Genomic DNA, 22,656 nt, shown 5'->3' with positions numbered 1-22,656 from the left:
AATTACGCTCAGCTAGAAAAAGAAGGGTTGAGCATAATTTTCGGGATAAGAAGGTTCCACTATTGCCTATTTGGACCATCGACCCTTGACCATAATCTTTGGGCCATATAAAGATATACCTTCTTTGGCAACTAGTAGATTACAAAAATGGCCATTGAAATTGTCGCCGCACACTTACAATATCCAATATCGCAAGTCAGAGCAGCATGCAAATGCTGGTGCTTTATCACGATTGCCGTTACAAGTCAAGCATGATCCTGAAGAACATTTTGGCAACATCCTGTATTTCTCACTCACGGACAATGTACCTGTGAGGTCTTCTCAAGTTCAAAGATACACAAGAACCGATCCAGTGATGGGGAAGGTGTTGGATTTTGCCCAAAAAGGAACGCTGTCAGTCATTCAGAGGAAAAATCCAGACTTTAAACCCTGCATCAGACGAAGACTTGAGTTGACAGTACAGAACCAAGTTCTACTAAGGGAAGTCTATGTGATTATTCCTCCGTGTTTACATAGTAGAGTCCTTGGCCAACTACATGGGGGACATCCTGGCATGGTAAGGATGAAGAAATTGGCGCACATTTATTTTTTTCTGGCCAGGATTAGATGCTTAAATTGAAGAGAAAGTTAGGAAATGTTAATCCTGTGCAAAACTAAGGAACATTCCACCATGTCAGCCAACACATCTGTGGGAATGGCCGACACAGCCATGACAAAGAATACATATCGATCATGCTGGTCCAGTGGAGGGACACATGATTATGTGGCCGAAAGTCACGATAATGAAATTAAAGGTGACTGAGCAGACCACTGAGAAACTAGACAAATATTCGCAAGATTTGGATCACTGGAGCAGATTGTTAGTGACAATGGTACTCAGCTTACTTTGAAGGAATTTTAGGACTTCTTGAAGAAAAACGGTATACACCATATCAAGTCAGTTCCATATCATCCTGCAACGAATCGATGGCCAAACATTTTGTGCAATCATTAAAGCATTTTATCAAAGCGTCAAAGTACCAGGGACATTGGCAAGAAGAGTGAACAAATTCCTAATGCCGTACCGGAACACTGCACATGCAACACCACAGTGTTCACCAGCAATGCTGTTCATTCAAAAGGAAACTACAAACACAGTTTGATTTCTTAACTCCACCTGATACTTAAGAGATTGTCAAACAACAGCAACAAGCACAACTTGCTGGGAGCGAGCAAAACTCTAAAACTCTAAAAAGTGAGTATTCAACCAGGGGAGAGAATTGTACCTGGGAGCTAGTTAGCTAGGAGCTACACCACCAGTGATCCTAGCAAAGACAAGTCCAATATCATTCACCGTACCGATGGATGATGAAAGAGTCTGGTGACATCATGCTGATCAACTACTTGCTATATAAAGTGAATTCGCCGAAACTTCTCAAGAGGTTCTTCCCTTGGAAAATCTGGAGAGTGATAGTTCGGAACAGAGACCAGACACAGTGTCAAGTTCAAGTTTTGTTTCTGAGAACTTTCCAGTATCTACAGTGACAGATACTTGTGTAACTACCCAAGAAATACCATCTACTGAAGGGAATGAGGACACTTCCAAGGTCCAGAACACCGAATTCTGCCAAAAAGGAATAGACATCCACCTCAAAGACTGACTTTTGAATTGTATATATGTATAGAAATAATGTATAAGTGGATCTGTTGTACAAATGTTAATCATTGTCATTGCATTATTGAAGTAAAGAGGAGGGGTGTTATGTATCAGAGAACACTGCTGGTTAAGTGTCACGTGATGTGTAGTGACGTCAGCAGAGTGTCTGCACAGGTTTTGCAGAATTTCCCATCTTAGATTGTCTGAGCAACACCTCTTAATAAACCTCTCATCGTGTTTTGAAAGAATCCAGAATGTGGGCACCTCGATACCTCTTCTCTTTGTGGCAAGAAAGAAATATAACATTATCTTACTTTATTGCCTTTCTTTATAATTTACCACATCTCCCATCACCTGATTCCCCCCACTATCCTCCCAACTATTTAGGTGAAAGCCCTGGTTAAACAACTCACCAGAACACTGATTCAGGTACCGTTCAGATGAAGGATGTTTCAATAGTACAGCTCCCACTTTCACCAGTACTGCTTCCAGTGCCCCGTGAATCAAAATTTCTAATTTCCCTCTTTATTCAATTTGTCTGCTTTCAACTCCTCTGGATGGTTAACTGGCCTTCACTCTTTCAACTATTTCCTGTTGCAATCTGACAGTTCTGAACACGGGAGGGTCTTTTAGCATACCAGAGAAAGCCATTCCCATTTCACGCAAAGATATCCAAATAAGGATAAAAGAGGAACATTTTTCTAATGTGCTCAGCAGCAATTCATCTGATTAAATGTCAACTCAGTCTTAAATAGCTGGAGCATTTTTCTCATTTCATGGCATTTGAGTGTTGCTGGCTAGGCCAGCACTTGCAACCCACCCTATATTGCCTTTGAGAGGTGGGTGTGAGCTGTAAGGGTATGAGCGTCTTGAACCAGTACACTCCATGTAATCCAGTTACACTCACAACGCAGTTAGGAAGAAAGCTCCAGGTTGTTGGCCCAGCAACAGTGAAGGAATGACAATATAGCCAGGACTGTGTATGGTTTGCAGGCGTACTTGCAAGAGGAGGTGTTCTCATTTAGGTGGTAGAGGTTGCGGGTTAGTTGGTGGTTGTGGGTTTGGAATGTGCTTTCGAAAGAGACAATGTATATTGCAGATGGTACACACTGCTGCCACAGTGTGCCCGTGGTGGAAAGAATGAATGTTTAAGGGGCTAGATGGGATGCTGATCAAGTGGGCTGCCCTGTCCTGGATGGTGTGCGAATCTCTTAAGTGTTGTTGGAACTGCATTCATTCAAACAAATGCTTGTGCTATTTCACACCTCATTTTGTCAGTGAGCTCCCACTACTAGGTCCAATACTGGCCCGGAACTTGGTATGCACATAGGTAATGAATCCCTAATTTCAGAAAATCCTGCAAAATCAGGTCAGGGCCTCTCCAGTAAGTGATAAACTCAACAGATCCTGCTGTTTTAACATCTGGACTGGTAAATTCTTCTTAAAGTTGCTAAAAGCTAGGGCGTTCAATATCTTTCCCAACAGAGTTATGTCTCGGTTATATCACAAGTGTTGCAATATGTAAGTAATTTAACCAAAGAATAGAAATGGCTTATCACATTTACACTTCTCTAAGCTAGTTTTTGTTACCAAAAGTGCTCAAGAATTTTGTCATTCATCAAAATTCATTTTTAGATCAAAGGATGTGGGGTTGAATGTCTGTGGTGTTCTCCACTTTGCCTGCCCTGACATCAGTGAAAGAGCCATGAAGACTTTGGCAACTCGGTGCTAAAGGCGAGTATTACACATCAGCAAGCATTACACACTCAGCATTTCAAAGCCTTGTAATATACATGACTTTTCTTTCGGCTTTATAGCCTAGAGGAATGTGTATTTCTCAGAAAATAATTCAGATTTTTTTATATCCTATCTCTGGTTACAAAAAATATAATTTCCAAGTGTAGCTAACTGAGTTTTTTTCAAGTTTATTAAATACTTGCATATCTCAAGCATATTTGAAGAAGGTATAATTCAGAACACTTACTAACTGAAACAAGCAAAGGCGTGGTCTGTCTTACATAATACTAGGTAATAAACAACTGCCGCTGTTAGATTAGGGACAAATGGTCAGAATGTTGTAATCATAGAATCACGACAATGCAGAAGGAGGCCATTCGGCTCATTGAGTCTGCGCCGACTCTCCTCAAGAGCACCTTACCTTGGCCCCTGTAACCCAGTAATTCCCCCTAACCTTTTGGAGACTAAGGGGCAATTTATCATGGCCAAACCACCTGCACATCTTTGGACTGTGGGAGGAAACCAGAGCACCTGGAGGAAACCCACACAGACATGGAAGAAAGTGCAAACTCTGGACAGACAGTCACCGAAACAAACAAAACAAAGACAAAATCACAAAGATATCTAGGCTGCAGAAGAAGAAAAATTCAAGGGACAAAAATATCCAGATAGAATAGAAACACTGGGAGGTAAAGCAGCAGTCTGGTGAGGGAGAACTATTTATGCATGATATTATGAAACATTCCAAATAGGACTAAAGGGATTGCTTCGAACGTCTGCGTTCCAAAGAAAGCTAAAACGATTAGGTCAGAAAGTCGGAGAAAGAAACATTACGAAAAAGTAAAGAATGACAGGTCAGGGTAGTGGGTAGCTGTGTGCGGAATGTAATTCAATGTGAAAAGTGTGAAATAATAGATATGGGGGGGAAATCGTGGAAGTTTAACTTGAACAATAGAATGATCATGAAATGCAGCAGAAAAATCAGCAGCTTCTAAAAGAAGGATTATAGGTAGAAGAAATGTTGAAAGGGAAATTGGCTTTCTGGATTTTATATACAGGGGTATTAGGCGTAAAAACACAGGTGCTAATGAACCTGTATAGAAACATTAGTTGGGGTACAACTAGGGTACTGTATGCAATCAAGAATATTAATGCCAGGGAAATTGATAAATATGCTTTCATTCGAATGTTATCAGGCAGAAAGGATAAAGCTCATGAGAAACTTTAAAATCGGAATGGTATTCACTCGTGCAGAGCAGGTCAAGAGGAGTCTCCTGGAAGTGTTCAAACGTTCTTAGAAGGTGGTTGAGTGTCAATGATGAAAAACGATCTCAACAGCAAATGAGAAGGGGCATAAGTTCAGGAATCTTAAGAAAACAAATCACTTTGCTTGATTTAAAATAAATAATAAAATGTCACACTTGGCAGTGAGCTAGACGTATGGTACGGAATCGGCCAACAAAGTGACTGAAATCCTGTCAAATTGAAAAGGACAGATCTGACATGAAACAACAGAGCTAATCAGACGTCTGCAGACCATGCGGTCCCGGGCCACATCATGCGCAAACTGTCCGCTTGTCCTGCTGCCAGGCACACTTCACCTGAAAACTATTCCCCCCCCCCCCCTTTATTTTGTCTTAATTTAATTACATTAACTTTGCTCTTGGTTTGGTGTACCTGCAATTGCTTATCAACTCAATTATCTGTGTGTTATATTTATATATCTAGGTCTGCATGCCAGTGTGCATGATAGGATATGTCACAGCGAACAATGTGGATGTGTCACTATATCTAGTTACCTATTCCAATTTGCCTGGATCGCGATGTCTGCAAATATGTGATATATCTCAGTGTGTGTGTAAAAATATCCCGATATACAACCGTCTAGTGATTTCAATCCACAGACTATAATTTAGACCCATGTTCTTTTTTCTGAAGCTACTGCAACCAGTTATGTATATATTATTTTTTGCATATTTACAGAATTTGTAGTTATTTTCGTTCTCCCATATTTATCCACCTGTGTGCATCCCAGCGTACACCTGTATATGTTAAAACAAACTGCCACCTATCTGTACTTGTGCTGAACGCATATTTATCGTTATAAGCAGTTATCCGGGTAAGCAGCCCCTACATAATTATCTGTCCAAATAAATTGGTATTAAAGGGTTATTTCGAAACTCACGTTGTGTTTTAGTGGTGATAAATATCTTTTAAAAAAGGTACCCGACTTGGGCCTGTTTGTCGGGTATTCAGTGGAGGTACTGCATTAATGCTCTATCTGCAAACTGGCTTATCTGTCCACATGTTGTGACCCATGCTGCCTGCACTATTCGAACAGCCTTATCTGGCTGACTTGTTGTCCTTTCTCTCTCTCTCTCTCTCTAATAGAAGTCTCAGAGAGCACGTAAACGACCTGGCAGCGAAAACAGACGCAATTGCCGAGATTCTGGCAGGAGTTCTGTAATGTTGGCAGGGCTGGCCAGATCTCTTTTAAAAAAAACAACCCCAGCAACAGCAGAGAAAAGTCAACTGGCTACTAGGACGGAGCCGGGTCCCTCACTAATTACGTATTGTCCGCATCCGTCTCTTACAAGTGGCAATTAGGGTCAAGTGAATAAAAGCGGCTGGACTTGGAGTGAGTTAGTATTTTTGTGGAGTGGCCCGCAAGATGGCTATGTCGCTCTTACAGGGATACCTGCTCTTCATTTTCATCAACTCGTCTCTGCAGGGAGGTGAGTGCTCAAGGCAATCGCATTATCTCTTCGCCACTGCATAAAACGTTGCTGGTGGCGAGCTGTCTTTTATTTGCACTGAAATATTAAGGAATAATCGCGCTTACTTTGAACGCTGCACAGTCGCTCCTTGCTATACCTTCAGGGGATATCGGATGAGTTTTGAACGTGAGACTCGCTTGGACAAAAAGTGACTTCTTCATCATTCGCTGATCTGAGCAAACCAGCTCTCTCTCTAGTCAAACACATCTTTTCACTGCAGATCAGGCGGATTTGGCGATAAGAATCAGTATTGCAGATTATTTGGGTGGTTGCACAACTCCATGGGAGAATTGTAGGTGACCTCTTGATTCCTTAGTTACCTTTGTCCGCGGCGACTCCTTCGTGCCTGCCTTTCCCTTTCCTCTCTCAGATTGTTTCTTTATTATATTATATATTTCTCTGTGTGTAGTTTGGGTGGGTACGTCGCCCCCCACCTCGCGCTACCCCGGGCTATGTGGGTGTTTGCGCGCGTCTTCCGACCAGAGCTGTTCGACGTGAGATTTATGAGCCCAGAGTGTGAGCTGGACTGAAAACTCCATTTAACCACCGAGTTGATTTTCTAATTCCGTAATCTGAAGTAAAATAGACCATTTACAAAAAGAACCTGACTCGAAATGAGTGAATTTTGAAAGCTGTTAAGTTTACCCTGCCCCCCCCCCCCCCCCCCCACACACACACACACACACCCCTCACATCTTTGTGTAACAAAAACACAACACGTTGGATAATCTCTGTGGAGAGAGAGAAGGGAGCTAACGTTTCGCAAAGATGTTTCTGTCACACTTATGGACAATAATTGGGTTGCGGTTTGGAGCTGATCGTTCATATTTACAGCGGGTTTCGTTTCTGTCATCTCCGGCGTGCGTCAGGGGGGAGGGGAGGGCGGCGTTTTATTCATTTCCTATTTTTATAAATTGTCAAAAGATGAACGCCTCAGCAAGAGTCTCCGAGAGGCTTTGAAATGCAGGGCACGGTGAAACTCTGACTACCCCTCTCCCAACAATCGCTGTGCTGTGCTCAGCCCAAAGCTTTCTGGCATCCCAGTCGCTTGTTTTGAGGTCTCTACTGTATTGCGGTTGTCAATGGGAGCTTCAATTCCGTTCCTGCACAGGAGCTGGACACCTGCCGCAGAAACGTGTCACACACTCGACTCCAACCTGCCAATGAGTTATCCACCTGCTGCAACTTTCCAAACTTTCGAAATCATTTAGAATAAGTATTTGATAAACCATTTATTCCCAGCGTGAAAGCTATTATTAAGTTTATTGTGCCCCTCCAGGAAGGGAGTCCATTTTCTTGAAGTCGTGTTAGGAAGTGTTTGCAACCCAAAAATTACTATTGGTGATACTAGGCAAAAAGCACATGGGAGTTACTTTGAAAAGAAAAAGTACAAAAGTCCTTCTAAACTGAAATAAAACAGAAATGTCTAGCACCTACACCAATATTTGAAAAGGGCTAAAAATACAATTTGACCAAAATGGTACATCCACGTTTCTTCTTTGTTGTTGTCAGGGTTCTAATCCATCTAAAAGACATGGGGGTGTCCACGTGTGTTTAAACATAGGAATTTGGGATACACTCGAGTGTTCCTTTGCTAATGTCACCAGTGGTAATCTCCAGGCCCGGGCAGGCATTATTTATAAAGTATTATTCTGATTGATCCGACCAGTTGTGCTTTATCCGAAATTATATCACTCCACTTCTGCATACACACACGAAAAACGTTTATTTTTGGACCTGAAGTCAGAACTTTCATTTTTTTTCTGGCCCTGGGTAGGGTGATCTTTCGAAGGGTCGGTGCAGACTTGATGGGCCGATTGGGATCCCTCTGCACTGTATAGATTCTATGGCCTGCGTTAGCATTTCGCCAACATTTTCTTCCAGTTCTATTTCAGATTTGCAGCTTTGGCAGTTTTTAAAATGTATTCTTTGAGTGTTTAATCACATTAAAAACAGTCGTCTGTGCGTTGTCACAATTCACATGTTGGTGCCCAAGTAGCAGTATCCACATCAGGTTTTGCCGGAAACTTGGGAAAAGTACAAACCCCCCCAAAACTGAAATAAAACAAGCGCCTAGAACCTAAATCAAAACTTGAAAAGGGGCGAACAAAAACACCTTGGAACAAAATGGTATATCCCCCTTTCAAAGGGGCTAAATAATACAATTATTTCCAACCTTTCCCAAATGCCTGCCGTTTTCACCTTTAGTGTGTCTGAGTTTATTCCTGGGTTGGATTGGAATAGGGACACACGGCAGGTTCTTACTGTTAAATTCAACATTTTCTACAACTTAAAAAAGATACTGGAACCCAGCAGCTGGGCCAGGAGAGAATAGACTTATACTTCAATTGGGATCCTTCAGCGAAGCGATCTGTTTGGATCAGGCACTTGTACAAAGCCGGGTTTAAAAGGATCGATACGAACCATTTTACCCACTTGCCACACATCGTACGAAAAGGGCACACTTCTCGTCCCTATTCTACCCTATTAAGTGGCCCACATGCCTGTATAGTAATTCAAACATCAATTTCGTGTATAACTGCAACAAGCTCGTGTTGAAAACGGGATGTAAACAGTAAATGGGGCATGGGGCGCGGGGAGGGGGGCGAACTGGTGTCTGTGCACACTGAATGAGGACTTTATCCCGCACGATATTGAGAAACCTCCGCGTTGACAGTTGACTTTTCGTTGGAAATGTGGTCGGTCACCCATTATCGCAGCATCGCTCTCTGCCCCCGTGTTATTGAAGCCACGGCAACATCCTCATCTGGGCTCTTTCCGAGGGTCGATGCGGACTCGATGGGCCGAATGCCCCCTCCGTTCTGCACTGCAGGGATACTATTCTATGGATAACTGCCTTAGCGTCATACCTCGTTAACCTTATAAACTCGTCCTGGAGATGCAATGCGGGCAGGATTGAATGTACCGTATAGAGCAGGTCAGGATGCGGTGTTACATGGACGATGCACAGAGCAGACTAAGTGTGCCAAACAAAGAGAAGCAGTCAACACCGTTTGGTTACAGGAAGCGGGAAATAGCACCGCTCCGTGGTTCCTTTTGGATGCATTTTGACGGTGCTGTTCCAAAGAGGAATAACACAAGGCTTACATCTTTGAGCTAACATGGTGCAACGAATGTTACATTTTATGACCCAGTCCCAAGATGGGTGGGGACCCCCTTCAGAAGACCCCATGCGCTGAGTCCGTCTCGGAAAGTTTGAACTTCCGAAGGACAAAACCCCTGCTCCTCCGAGATTGGAGATTTCGATAGTTCCGACGCACTTACCCTAGAATTCCTACAGTGCAGAAGGAGGCTATTTAGTCCATCGAGTCTGCACCGACTCTCTGAAAGAGCACCCTATCTAGGCCCACTCCCCTGCCCTACCCTGGTAACTCCACCAAACCTACACTCCTTTAAACACTAAGGGGCAATTGAGCATGGCCAATCCACCTAACCTGCACATCTTTAGACTGGGAGGAAACCAGAGCACCCGCGAAAACCCACGCAGACACTGGGAACATCGTGCAAACTCTCCACAGTCACCCAAGGTCGGACTCCACACAGTCACCCAAAGCTGGAATCGAACCCAGATGCCTGGCACTGTGAGACAGTAGCGCTAACCACTGTGGCACCATGTTGCCCTTACCTGGAGATGTAACCACCTTCTTGAACCACTGCAGTCAGTGTGATGTACACATCCCCATGGTGGTGCTATGGAAGGAATTTCAGGGAATGATCCAGCCATAATGAACATTCCACACTATTCTCTCTGTATATGTGTGACTTGCACCTGACCCATCATTTATTGACAACACTGTTAAATTGGTTTTGCAAATGTTTGTCACATTAAGGCGGTATATTCCTATGAAAGGTTAATGTTGCTCAGGGCTTTTTCTAATTATAGGGTCTTTACAACTGGATGGACTGATTTGGGGGGGGGGGGTGGGTGCAGCCCAGATACTGCCAGCTAGAGGCCCAAACCATTTTGATGCTCAGATCCTGCTAGCTGGAGGCCCAAACCATTTTGATGCTTTATTGAAATTTGATTAGCAAACTGCCTATACATTTCCTGTGCCAATAGCTCACCAGTTTAGGATGGGCTGATTTGGGAGCAGGAAATCAGGCAGCCCGCTGGCCAAGCTGAACGATTGGTCCGGACTTTAAAAGGAGGGCCAAGCACATGGGATGATGGGCAGAGCGGGCGGAATAAGTAAATCATTTGCAGTTTGACCATTAGTTCAATGATCTGCACTAGCTCTACTGAATACCCAAAATCCAGCTGATGTCAAGTGTTTTATTTTCTGAAAAGGACTGTCAACAGCATAGCAAAATGTGCATTTGAACATAAACTTACTAATCAATTAAACAGACCATCATCTAGATTACACAGCTAATAAATTATAAAAATCTGCATGCATTCCGCATGAATACAGATAAGTAATTCTACAATGGCATTTTTACTTATGACATTACAGGAAAAACGATTTACTCGGTATTTGGGGTTGTCATGGCGCCAAAGCTGTTGGCGTTCACAGTCATTACTGTGTAAAAACAATGGCAACACTTCAGAAGTGCAGTTAAACTCAGAAATCTGGAGGTTACTGTCAGTGACCCCCATTCCTCTATCGGGTGCACTTTGCACTCTTCCTAGATGGAATTGATAAAGGGAACACTGATTTGTTTGGACCTCAACTATTTACCAAGTATTTTTCTGAAAAAAAAGTTGAACCTTGTTGAACTGGAGTAACTGAGCTTTAATTATTAATGTTAATTAAGTCATAATTAGCAATGAACAACCTCTCTAGCATTGAGAGGCACATTTAACAAGTGTGGGGTCACACACCCTCAGAAAGATAGTTTTTGGAAAAAAATGTTTTTGTCCTGAAATGTCTGATTACTCCTTTTCATCCCCTGGGCAGGCTGGGGACAACGTGCAGCCTCCCCACAGTCATCCTTTATCTTTATTTTACTTTTAGTACAATGATTTAAATGTGTAATATGTATTATATGTATATATATATATATAGAAATATTTATTTATTTATTTTAATTCATGCTTTGCTGTCTGTCAGAATTCCTCAGCCTGATTGGCTGTTCAGGCTGCCAACCTTTTCCTCTAGATGCCAACAAATTGTCACTGATGTTGGAATTGAGGAAGTGCATATACCTCAAATTATTCTAGACTTCTCTTCATGAGGAAATTATTTTGAACTTCTCTTTGAGGTCAGCATGGGGTTTTTGAGCTAGACCGAGTGTAATCGCTTGAACTGGGACAATATTTTTCTCCAATGGCCTCAATTTTTTTTAAAAATTGGCTATATTCTGCATTGTTGTAGTGATGAGACTCACACTGTGCAGTTAGGCGCTGTCAAATATTGATTTTCAATCGACCACCTGGCACAGTGCTCTGGTTGTTTGTTTCAGCAGAGAAATGACACCTCTGCCTGTTCAAAGCCTGAATAAAAATGAAACAGGATTATGGCAGTTCCAGTGACATGTTGGAAGGAGCCAAGAATCCATCATTGGTGTGGGTGTGGGAAGAGGAGCCTTTGCACATGATTCTCTGGCTACGATGGGACAGATAGGAATGAAGTCAGATAAAAGTTGTTCCATCCATCTGTGCAATAGTGATGAGTTTTGGGGCCCAAACGCTTTGGGCAAGATTCTCTGGCCTCCCTGCGGCATATTTCTTGGCAGCGGGTGGCAGCCCATCGTTGACCGGCAGCGGGATCCACTGGGCCCGTCGCTGTTGATGGGGGAAAAAAAGCAAATTACTGCGGATGCTGGAATCTGAAACCAAAAGAGAAAATGCTGGAAAATCTCAGCAGGACTGGCAGCATCTGATATGAGAGAAAAGAGCTAACGTTTCGAGTCCAGATGACCCTTTGTCAAGGCCCTTTGTCAGAGCTTTGACAAAGGATCATCTGGACTCAAAACGTTAGCTCTTTTCTCTCCTTACAGATGCTGCCAGACCTGCTGAGATTTTCCAGCATTTTTTCTTTTGCTGTCAATGGGATTCCCCATTGACCCCCACCCCATGCCACTTGGAAATCCATGCTGGCTTGGCGGGACTGGAAGATCCTGCCAGTGTGAACAGCCAGAAGATCGAACCCTTTGCCTCTTAATTTTGTGCATCTAAGCAAACCCTTTCCTCGACTGTGGTCAATGTCGGGCCATATTATGGAAAAATGATATTTTCCATCTTCCTTATCGTGGCATCCTTTGGGTAGTTGCACATCAACAGGATTAATCTAACAGCTCCAACAACAAATTTCCCCTCCATCACACAGAAGCTAAAACTTGCATTCCTTTTGGTTTTCGTGTAAGCTGGTTTATTGTGGTGATACCTGGATGTAGTAGTTCCAAGGCAGTTATAAAAAAAACAACACCTTCTATGATGCATCTCCCTCTCACATGCCAGGGCTGATTGTAACGGCCTGCACTCAACAAGAATAGGGTATGCAGCAGTTTAAAAATAGTGACAGCATTCTTCCCTCTGGCTTAGTGCCACACTCTCGCCAGCTAATATTTGAACACTCTTGGGTTTCATGTGAAATTCTCACTGCAGGCAGACAACCTTATAATTATTCAAAATTGAGGTTGATTGATGTCAATCCGCTTGAAAACGTGGCACAGGGGTTAGTACCGCTGCCCTGAAGCACCCAGGGACCCGGTTCAATTCTGGCCTTGGGTGACTGTGTGGAGTTTGCACATTCTCCCCGTGTTTGTGTGAGTTTCCTCTGGGTGCTCTGGTTTCCTCCCACAGTCTAAGGATGTGTAGGTTGGGTGCGGTTAAGTGGATAGGGCCGGGGAGTGGGTCATGGTGGGGTGCTCTTTCAGAGGGTCGGTGCAAACACGATGGGCTGAATGGTCTCTTTCTGCACTGTAGGAAATCTATGAGCTGGGATTCTCCGATCCCGCGGCGGGTCGGAGAATCGCCGGGGGGGGGGCACGAGAATCGCGCCATGCCGCTCCGACGCCGATTCTCTGGTGACCGGAGAATCGACGGCAATCGCGCCCGCGGGGTCGCCGCCGCGCCGATCGGGGGCCGTTGAAAGCGCCCCCCATGGCAATTCTCTGCGCTCGACGGGCCGCGTGACCACCGAGTTCCGTTGAGTCCCGCCGGCGTGGGTTACGTATGGTCCCACCCGGCGGGACCTTGGAGTTCTGGCTGCGGGGGCCATCCTGGTGGGGGGGTGGGGTGGATCTGACTCCGGGGGGGCCTCCACAGTGGCCAGGCCTGCATTCGGGGCCTATCGATCGGCGGGCGGGCTAATTCCTGGGCTGGGCCTATGTTTCTCCACACCGGGTCCCTGTAGGGCTCCGCCATATTGCCCGGGGGCCGGCGAGGAGACGGCAACCCATGCGCATGTGTGGACCCACGCGGGCGGTGGCACGCATGTGTGGACCCACGCCGGCCGTGGTGCGCTGGCTTTCGCTGCTGGAGCAGCGGACAGCACTCCGGCACCGTTCTAGCCCTCTAAGAAGGGGTGAATGCCTGGGCCTGGAGGTCCGTTGACGCCGGCGTCTCTCGCGCTGGTTTTGACACCGGCGTCAACACTTGGCCGGGATTTCAGAGAATCCCGGCCATGATTCTATGGAAATGTAGCATTGTCTGACCTAGTTCTACAACTCCTTCTAGAACTCCTTGAGTTCTATATGCAAAAGAAAATCAGCCTGAAAGCAAATGTGATAAATACCAGGATATTATGAAATCATGCTAGAATATTTAACATTACTTATATGGTATATGGTGATCAGGGGGTGGTTTAGCTTAGTTAGCTGAACGACCGGTTCATGATGCAGAGCGACGCCAATAGCACAGGTTCAATTCCTGTACTGGCTGAGGTTATTCATGAAGGCCCCGCTTTCTCAACCTTGCTCCTCACCTGCGGAGTGATTCAATCCCCATCAGTCAGCTCTCAAAGGGTGAGAGCAGCCTTTGGCCCTCTGGGTTTGTTACATTGTTATATGATTATATTCGATCCAACTTCAGAATTTCAGTCCTATCCTACAAGTTCCTGATACAAAATAAAATGTGTTTCAAAAGTTCCTGATACAAAATAAGAAAGTGGAGCATAATTATAATTGTATAAATTGGTGAATGTATTCTCCATTGCCCGTGCTGTGATTGGGATTCCCAATCATGCAGGCAGTGCAAATCAGCCTTTTGGAAGATTAAACCTCGCAAGCAATTCAGCGCACTTGTGTGCACCAGGATTTTCGCAGGTTCCTGACACACAACACTAGACTTAAGACCAGATTTAAGTGCTCTAGACATTTGAGACAATCTCTCAGGTCAGTGAACTTTTGTCAGAACTATTCTGTTCAGTCCTGATGAAGGGTGATTGACCTGAAATGTGTCAGGAGAGTCCTGTAATTTCTAAACCCCAGGAGGAGGATTTGGATCGTCTAGATGTCGTGGAAGATAAGTTCAAGTTCTTCAACAAGGCTCTCCAGTGATGGGTGACAAAGTGACAATTTTGAGATAGCAAAAGGGTCAAAAAGGTGTTGATGTGATAGTGTTGGGTGTCATTGCGCGGGATCCTCTGGTTCCGGTGAAATCAATTAACCTTTCGCTGGCTCGCTGCATTTTCTGGTCATGCCCATGCCAAAGATTGCAGCCATCATTGCACAAGTGGAATTGATGCTGTTTTCAGATTGTCACCTGACTTAAATGAAACATATAGATGAGAAACAGGAAGGAGTTTTGCAGGTTCCTTGAAACCCATCAGAATCTTTGGCATGGGAGCAGGAAGGGAAGCCATTGCAGGTGATTTTCTGGCTCTGACTGCATTGGAAAAAATTGGTAAGTGCAACCCCAACTGGACAAGGGAGGGGAGATATTGAAAGAATTGAGTGCGGTCAACTGTCTTAGAATTTGCAGCGCAGAAGGAGGCCATTTGGCCCATTGGGTCTGCACTGGCTCTTGGAAAGAGCACCCCACTTAAACCCTCACCTCCACCCCCACCCTAATCCTGTAAACCAGTAACCCCGCCTAACCTAAGGGCAATTTAGCATGGCCAATCCACCTAACCTGCACATCTTTGGACAGTGGGAGGAAACCGGAGCACCCGGAGGAAACCCACGCAGACATGGGGAGAACGTGCAGACTCCGCACAGACAGTGACTCAAGCTGGATATCGAACCTGGGACCCTGGAGCTGTGAAGCCATAGTGCTAACCACTATGCTAGCATGCTGCCTACTGTCTCTTGCACACTGCCTTGTAGAGAAATCAGAGAATGACCTCTTGGTCTGCATCAATGTCCTCTCTAAGCTGCATGGCTGTGTGTCCATGCAGAGCACAAACAAGCCATACACAAGCAACATTCCCTTTGAAGATCTGCGGCTGCACGTTACTCTTAAAGAGTCTGTGCAACAAGCCAATCCTGTACAACAAACCAAAGTTAGAGGATAATTGGTCTGTACACTCTGACATCATTATCTCCAGCTAAGTCTTGAGACAATAGCCGGCCATTCTATCCTCGTCATCACGTGCTTCACAGGACCATTCTGAAACAAAATATGATACTGAGCCACATAAAGAGATATTAGGTCAAATGATCAAACACTTGGACAGAGAAGTAGGTTTAAAGAAGTGTACAAAAAGAGGAAAGTGAGTTAGAGGTAGAGGTCTAGGGAGAGAATTCCAGAGGGGTCTTGGAAACTAAAGGTGTGGGGTTGGATTCTCCATCCCGCTGCGCCACATTTCTGTTTCAGCACACCAGTGGGATGCTCCTTTACGCCGGCTGGTCAATGGGGTTTCCCATTATGGGACAGCCCCACGCCATCTGGAAACCCCCGGGCTGCCGGCAAAATGGAGCATCCCGCCGGCAGAGAATCCAACCCATGGTCACAATGATGGAGCAATTAAAATCTGGAATGCTCAAGAGCCAACAATTCGATGAGCACATTCATAATTGAGGTTTGTGGGGCTAAAGAATATTAGAGATAGGGAGAGGCATGGCCTTGGAGATATTTGAAATCAGGTATGAGAGTTTTAAAATCAAGATGTTGCTTAACTAGCAGTCACAGTCAATGTAAGTCAGTGAACATAGGGTTGATGGAAGTTTATAATAATAATCTTTATTGTCACAAGTAGGCTTACATTAACACTGCAATGAAGTTACAACAGGACTTAGTGTCAATTAAGACATAGGTAGCAGAGTTTCAGATGACCTCAATTTAGGGGCGGCACGTTAGCATAGTGGTTAGTACAATTGCTTCACAGCTCCAGGGTCCCAGGTTCGATTCCCGGCTGGGCCACTGTCTGTGCGGAGTCTGCACCTTCTCCCCGTGTGTGCGTGGGTTTCCTCCGGGTGCTCCGGTTTCCTCCTACAGTCCAAAGATGTGCAGGTTAGGGGGATTGGCCATGCTAAATTGCCCTTAGTGTCCAAAATTGCCCTTAGTGCTGGGTGGGTTTACTGGGTTATGGGGATACGGTGGAGGTGTGGGCTTGGGTTGGGTGTTCTTTCCAAGAACCGGTGAAGACTCGATGGGACGAATGGCCTCCTTCTGCACTGTAAATTCTATGATATGATTTTATGGGGAGTGGAATGTGAGAACAACCAGGATTGTGTTGGAATAGTCAAATCTAGAGGTAATAAAAGCATGAATGAAGGTTTCAGCAACAGATGAGATGAGGCAGAGACAAAGTCAAGTGATGTTATAGATGTGGAAATCTCTTAGTAATGGTGTAAATATGTAGTCAGAAGCTCATCTCAGCATCAAATATAGCACCAAAATTATTCTCAGGCTGTTGCCAGTGAGAGGTATGGAATCAGTAGCTAGGGGATCGACTTTGGAGTGGGAGCTGAAAACAATGGTGTCAGTCTATAATTGGAGGAAAGTTCTACTCAGCCAGTTCTGGATGTCGGATAAGCAATGTGATAGTTTAGCAACAGTGGAAGAATCTACTGAGAAGTGGTGTTGAGGTAGAGCTGGGCGTCACCAGTATATATGTGCAAACTAACGCCGTGCTTTTTGTTGATTGTTTGCATGTAAATGAGAAACAGGAGGGTTGAGGGCATATCTCTGGGGGATACCAGGGGTAAGGATGCGGAAATGGGATGAGAAGCAATGCAAGTGATACTCTGGCTGTGATTAGATGGACAAGAATGGAATCAGTTGTGAGCAGCCTCACCAGCTGGACAATGGCGGAGAGACGTTGGTGAAGAATGGTGTGGACAACCATGTCAAAGGCTCCAGACACATCGATCTGGGTGAGGGGGGATTGATTACCTTTGTCCCTGTGAAAGATTGTGGCGGGCAACCTATGGCCCAGGAGTAACATGCAGCCCATCGGGGCTCTGACACATTTTGTTCACTGTTCACTCAGGCTGTTCATGCTCAGGGTTGCCACGTTCCACTGATTTCCATCTAAATGGCTTCTTCCCTTCTGGTATGACTGAAGTGATACGCTTGTAAAGTGAAGGCAAGTGAAGTGCTGATTGCTCATAACATTAACTGTGAGAGTCGTGTGCTCTGCATCCAATTAAGAGTAAATATTTATTTTGTTTTAACTGTTGAACTTGACAGTTCTGTTAATATATGTATAAAAGGTGTTCCATCATATTCAAGGGTCATAGTTAACGAACATGCCAGATTTAAATCTTGCGGCCCACTCACTAGCCCAGGTTGCCCATCACTGGTCAAATAAGATGTCATTTATGATGTGAAGAGCCGTTTCAGTCCTGTGATAGGTCTGAAAGTTTGATTGGAGAGATTCAAAGTTCGAGTTCCTAGAAAGATGGACACCGATTTGGAAGGCAACAATGTTTCCAAGGACCAAAGAGAGATTGGAGATGGGACAGTAGATTGCAAAGAGGGTCAAGAGTTGGCTTTTTAAGGAGAGGGTTGATGATGGCATATTTAAAGGAGAATGGGAAAACAGATGACCGTGAACCATTCACAACTACAGCTAACATGGAAACCAGGCGGAGAGGCTGGGTCATCATCAGGTGAGTGGGACTAGAGTAGAGCAGGATTTGGGTTTCATGGAAAAGCTGAGCTCGGAAAAGGCATGACGAGAATTGGGAGAAAGACTAGAGAAAGATGTGAGTGATAAGGTTTAGGCAATGGGGAACCTGAGAGGGGGTTGGGCCAGTGGAAGGGAAGGATGTGGCAGGGATAGTGCATTAGGTGATCTTGATCTTAGTGACAAAAATGTTCATAAGCACCTCGCACTTATTGTGAGGAGTGAGGATATATGGGGGACAGATTTAAAAAGATTGTTTGCAGATGAGAAAAAATGCTGGTGCTATCTTTGATTGTGGAATGATCCTGGAAGAGTGAGCAACTTTAGCAGATGAGAGTAGGATACAGGAGCACATGGCGGTCCAACCAATCTGGCAAAGGATGGCTAAATGAATTGTTTGCCATTTTGGGCCAGAACGTCAAAGGACTGGCAGTCACAGTCAGATTGCCCTTCCATTCCTTTTTACTTGCCCAGGTGGGAGCTGCTCATTTCTCACCCAGTCTTCCGACCAGCAGTATACCTGGATATCTGGTTCCTGAGGAGTCCCAGTGCAGGGCAGGAGCATTGGGGGAAGTGAAACCACACACCCTTTTTATGGCACTAGCTGCAATAAAGCAGGCCCCTATATTTACTATGCACTTTGAGAAGCGAAGGAGAAGGTAAGTAGGCAGGATGGGGAAGGGGGTGAGGTGTCAGATGATCAGTTAAGGTTAGTCACTGCCTCATTTCCAACCTCTCTTTCCACTCCATAGTACTTGAAAGAGTTGTCACCTTTCAAATCTATGCCTATCTTTCCAGGAACTCCATTGGGCAGCATGGTAGTACAGTAGGTAGCACTGTTGCTTCACAGCTCCAGGATCCCAGGTTCAATTCCCGGCTTGGGTCACTGTCTGTGTGGAGCCTGCACATTCTCCCTGTGTCCTCCGGGTGCTCCGGTTTCCTCACACAAGTCTCGAACGAAGTGCTGTTAGGTAATTTGCACATTCTGAATTCTCCCTCTGTGTACTCGAACAGGGGCCGGAATGTGGCAACTAGGGGCTTTTCACAGTAATTTCATTGCAGTGTTAATGTAAACCTACTTGTGACAATAAAGATTATTATTATTTTGAATCCCTCCAATCGAGTCAGAGGAGTTGTCGGGGTTTGGGTGGGCCTGATTGGGGGCCGGGGGGGGGGGGGGGGCGGGTAGTTGGGAGGGATCAGTAGCATTGTTACCTGAGACTCAGAGTTGGTTTTAATCCTTCCTAACTTTTCATGGATAACTCTTTTACTGAGTGTCAAGACCACCTGAAGTCTATAGTTTGAATTAGAAAATCAAATGGTTCCAGGTAGGTGCCCATCTGACCTTCTGGGCTGTGTGTGTGTGGGGTGGGGTGGGGGGGGGGGGGGAGGGGGGGCGGGGCTGCACATCATCTGGGGGGATTACGACCCCCCCTGGAGAAAGTTCTGAGTCATGGAAAGTGCAGTTGTAAGTGAATTGGGGGATAGTTTTTTCCAGGGCAAAAATAGAAGGAAGTAGGATTGAGATGGGAATGTGCGAGGAGAGTGATACAAGGAGTTGGCCTTATCTGTGATTGATGGGAATAGCAAGACTACATAATATTGTCATTATATCCACATCAGCATATCATGGTGCAATCACACACACACTGATGGACAGGCAGTTGGACCAACCAGCACACACATAACATCGCGGCCAATCACCAGTGAGAGCACACGCACTATAAAACAGGGAACACCACAGTTCCCGCTCATTCTACCAGGAGATAGCTCAGAGCTCACAGCGTGCCACTCAGACATGGACCATGTGCTGAGTGCCTCACTAAGATAGTGATAGGGCTGGGTCCACAGGTTAGCTGGTGAAGCACATACCCAAGCCAGCAGTTAGTTATTTAGACAATAAAACAGAGTTGTACCATCTACAGCCGTGTTGGATCATTTGTGCATCAGAACATCCAACACGACATGATACCAGTAGTGGAAGCTAACCAGCGACTGTGAGACCTACCTGCACCCTTTCAGAAATCCGCCATCCTGCTCCATGGAAAACATCAGCCCGCCGCAGCCGCTCCGAATCACTGGAAATCTTGGCACAAACTGGAAGCTGTTTAAACAGCGCTTCCATCTCTTCCTAGAAGCCACAGACAGGGAGAATGCATCAGACACCAGGAAGATCACCCTCCTCCTCTCCATGGCGGGGCAACACGCCATCCACATCTATAACTCCCTGGCATTCGCGGAAGGTGAGGACAAAACAAAATATAAGACGGTGCTTCTGAAGTTCGAGGAACACTTCAGCGTGGAAGTCAATGAGAGCTTCGAGAGGTACCTCTTCCAGCAGCGCCTGCAGGGTAAGGATGAGCCTTTCCAATCTTACTTGACACACCTCCGTATCCTCGCAAAGTCCTGCGGCTATGAGGCCACCTCCGACTCCATGATACGGGATCAGATAGTTTTTGTGGCCATCTTGGACACCCTACGCCAGCAGCTCCTTAAAATAAAGTGCCTCACCCTAGCGACTGCCATCGAGACCTGCGTCCTCCATGAGAATGCGACCAGCCGGTACTCCCAAATCCAGGCGGCCGAAACGGCACGGCACGGATCCTACGAGGCGGAGCGGGTCCAGTCGATTGAGTTCCTCCCGGCCCGCGGCCCGGACGAGGGCAGCCATTTCGCGCGCTTTCCGAGGCCTCCCGCGCTTGTACGCGCCAAAAGAGGGACGTGATGGGCAGGCGCGCTCTACACAGGACCGCACCGCGCATGCGCGGTGGCGCAACGAACGCCATGACGTCACGACATGCGACAACTGAGGATCCGTCCACTTAAAGCGGTAATGTCCGGCCAAAGCGCGACAATGCCTCTGCTGTGGCAGGATGGGCCACTACGCTGCCTGCTGTCGAGCAGCTCAACCTGCCAACTCCCAACAATTCCGCCAGCCTCGCAGGGACGTGCGGGCGATTCAGCCCCCCCACACTGAGTCATATCCAGATTGTATGCAGACCAGCGATACCGAAGACAGGGAGCCCTTCAGCGTTGCGGTAATCCACAAGAACCGGATGTCCCCAAGAACATAAAACATAGAATAGAACACAGAACATTACAGCACAGTACTGGCCCTTCGGCCCTCGCTGTTGCGCCGACCTGTGAAACCACTCTAAAGCTCATCTACACTATTCCCTTATCGTCCATATGTTTATCCAATGACCATTTGAATGCCCTTAGTGTTGGCGAGTCCACTACTGTTGCAGGCTGGGCATTCCACGCCCTTACTACTCTCTGAGTAAAGAACCTACCTCTTTCTTATATCTATCTCCCCTCAATTTAAAGCTATGTCCCCTCGTGCTAGACATCACCATCCAAGGAAAAAGGCTCTCACTGTCCAGCCTATCCAATCCTCTGATCATCTTGGATGCCTCAATTAAGTCACCTCTTAACCTTCTTCTCTCTAAAAAAACAGCCTCAAGTCCCTCAGCCGTTCCTCATAAGATCTTCCCTCCATACCAGGCAACATTCTGTTAAATCTCCTCTGCACCCTTTCCAATGCTTCCACATCCTTCCTATAATGCGGCGACCAGAATTGCACGCAATACTCCAAATGCGGCCGCACCAGAGTTTTGTACAGTTGCAACATAACCTCATGGCTCCAAAACTCAATCCCTCTACCAATAAAAGCTAACACACCGTACGCCTTCTTAACAACCCTCTCAGCCTGAGTGGCAACTTTCAGGGATCTATGTACATGGACACCGAGATCTCTTTGCTCATCCACACTGCCAAGAATCTTACTATTAGCTCAGTACTCTGTCTTCCTGTTATTCCTTCCAAATGAATCACCTCACACTTTTCTGCATTAAACTCCATTTGCCACCTCTCAGCCCAGCGCTGCAGCTTATCTATTTCCCTCTGTAACTTGTAACATCCTTCCGCATTATCCACAACTCCACCGACTTTAGTGTCATCTGCAAATTTACTCACACATCCTTCTACGCCCTCCTCCAGGTCATTTATAAAAATGACAAACAGCAGTGGCCCCAAAACAGATCCTTGTGGTACACCACTAGTAACTGGACTCCAATCTGAATACTTCCCATCAACCACTACCCTTTGTAAGGGTAGCCAATTTCTGATCCAAACTGCTAAATCTCCCTGAATCCTATGCTTCCTTATTTTCTGCATAGCCTACCGTGGGGAACCTTATCAAACGGTTTACTGAAATCCATACACACTACATCAACTGCTTTACCCTCATCCACCTGTTTGGTCACCTACTCAAAGAACTCAATAAGGTTTGTGAGGCACGACCTACACTTCACAAAACCGTGTTGACTATCTCTAATCAAATTATTCCTTTCCAGATGATTATACACCCCTATCTCTTATAAACCTTTCCAAAATTTTTGCCCACAACAGAAGTAAGGCTCACTGGTCTATAGTTACCAGGGTTGACTCTACTCACCTTCTTGAACAAGGGGACAACATTTGCTATCCTCCAATCTTCTGGCACTATTCCTGGAGACAAAGATGACTT

The 22,656-nt window shown here is 45.5% G+C and overlaps 1 protein-coding gene across 20 annotated transcripts in view; it reads left to right on the top strand.

The window, feature by feature from the left end:
* The first annotated feature begins 5,810 nt into the window (after positions 1–5,810).
* The window catches only part of LOC140386732 (uncharacterized), a 387,270-nt gene continuing 370,424 nt past the window's right edge, over positions 5,811–22,656 (top strand). For 10 of the 20 annotated variants that reach the window (XM_072469351.1, XM_072469358.1, XM_072469363.1 and 7 more), the window contains exon 1: positions 5,811–6,108. In XM_072469351.1, the coding sequence (XP_072325452.1) occupies positions 6,045–6,108 (64 nt within the window). In that variant the 5' untranslated portion in view covers positions 5,811–6,044. The remainder of the gene's footprint in view (positions 6,109–22,656) is intronic. The other 10 variants (XM_072469354.1, XM_072469353.1, XM_072469360.1 and 7 more) reach the window with 2 other exon arrangements.

The sequence above is a fragment of the Scyliorhinus torazame genome, chromosome 12, assembly GCF_047496885.1.
Source record: "Scyliorhinus torazame isolate Kashiwa2021f chromosome 12, sScyTor2.1, whole genome shotgun sequence".
Taxonomy (NCBI): domain Eukaryota; kingdom Metazoa; phylum Chordata; class Chondrichthyes; order Carcharhiniformes; family Scyliorhinidae; genus Scyliorhinus; species Scyliorhinus torazame.
The sequence above is the reverse complement of the archived record's forward strand: the minus strand, read 5'-3'. Positions and strand labels throughout refer to the sequence as shown.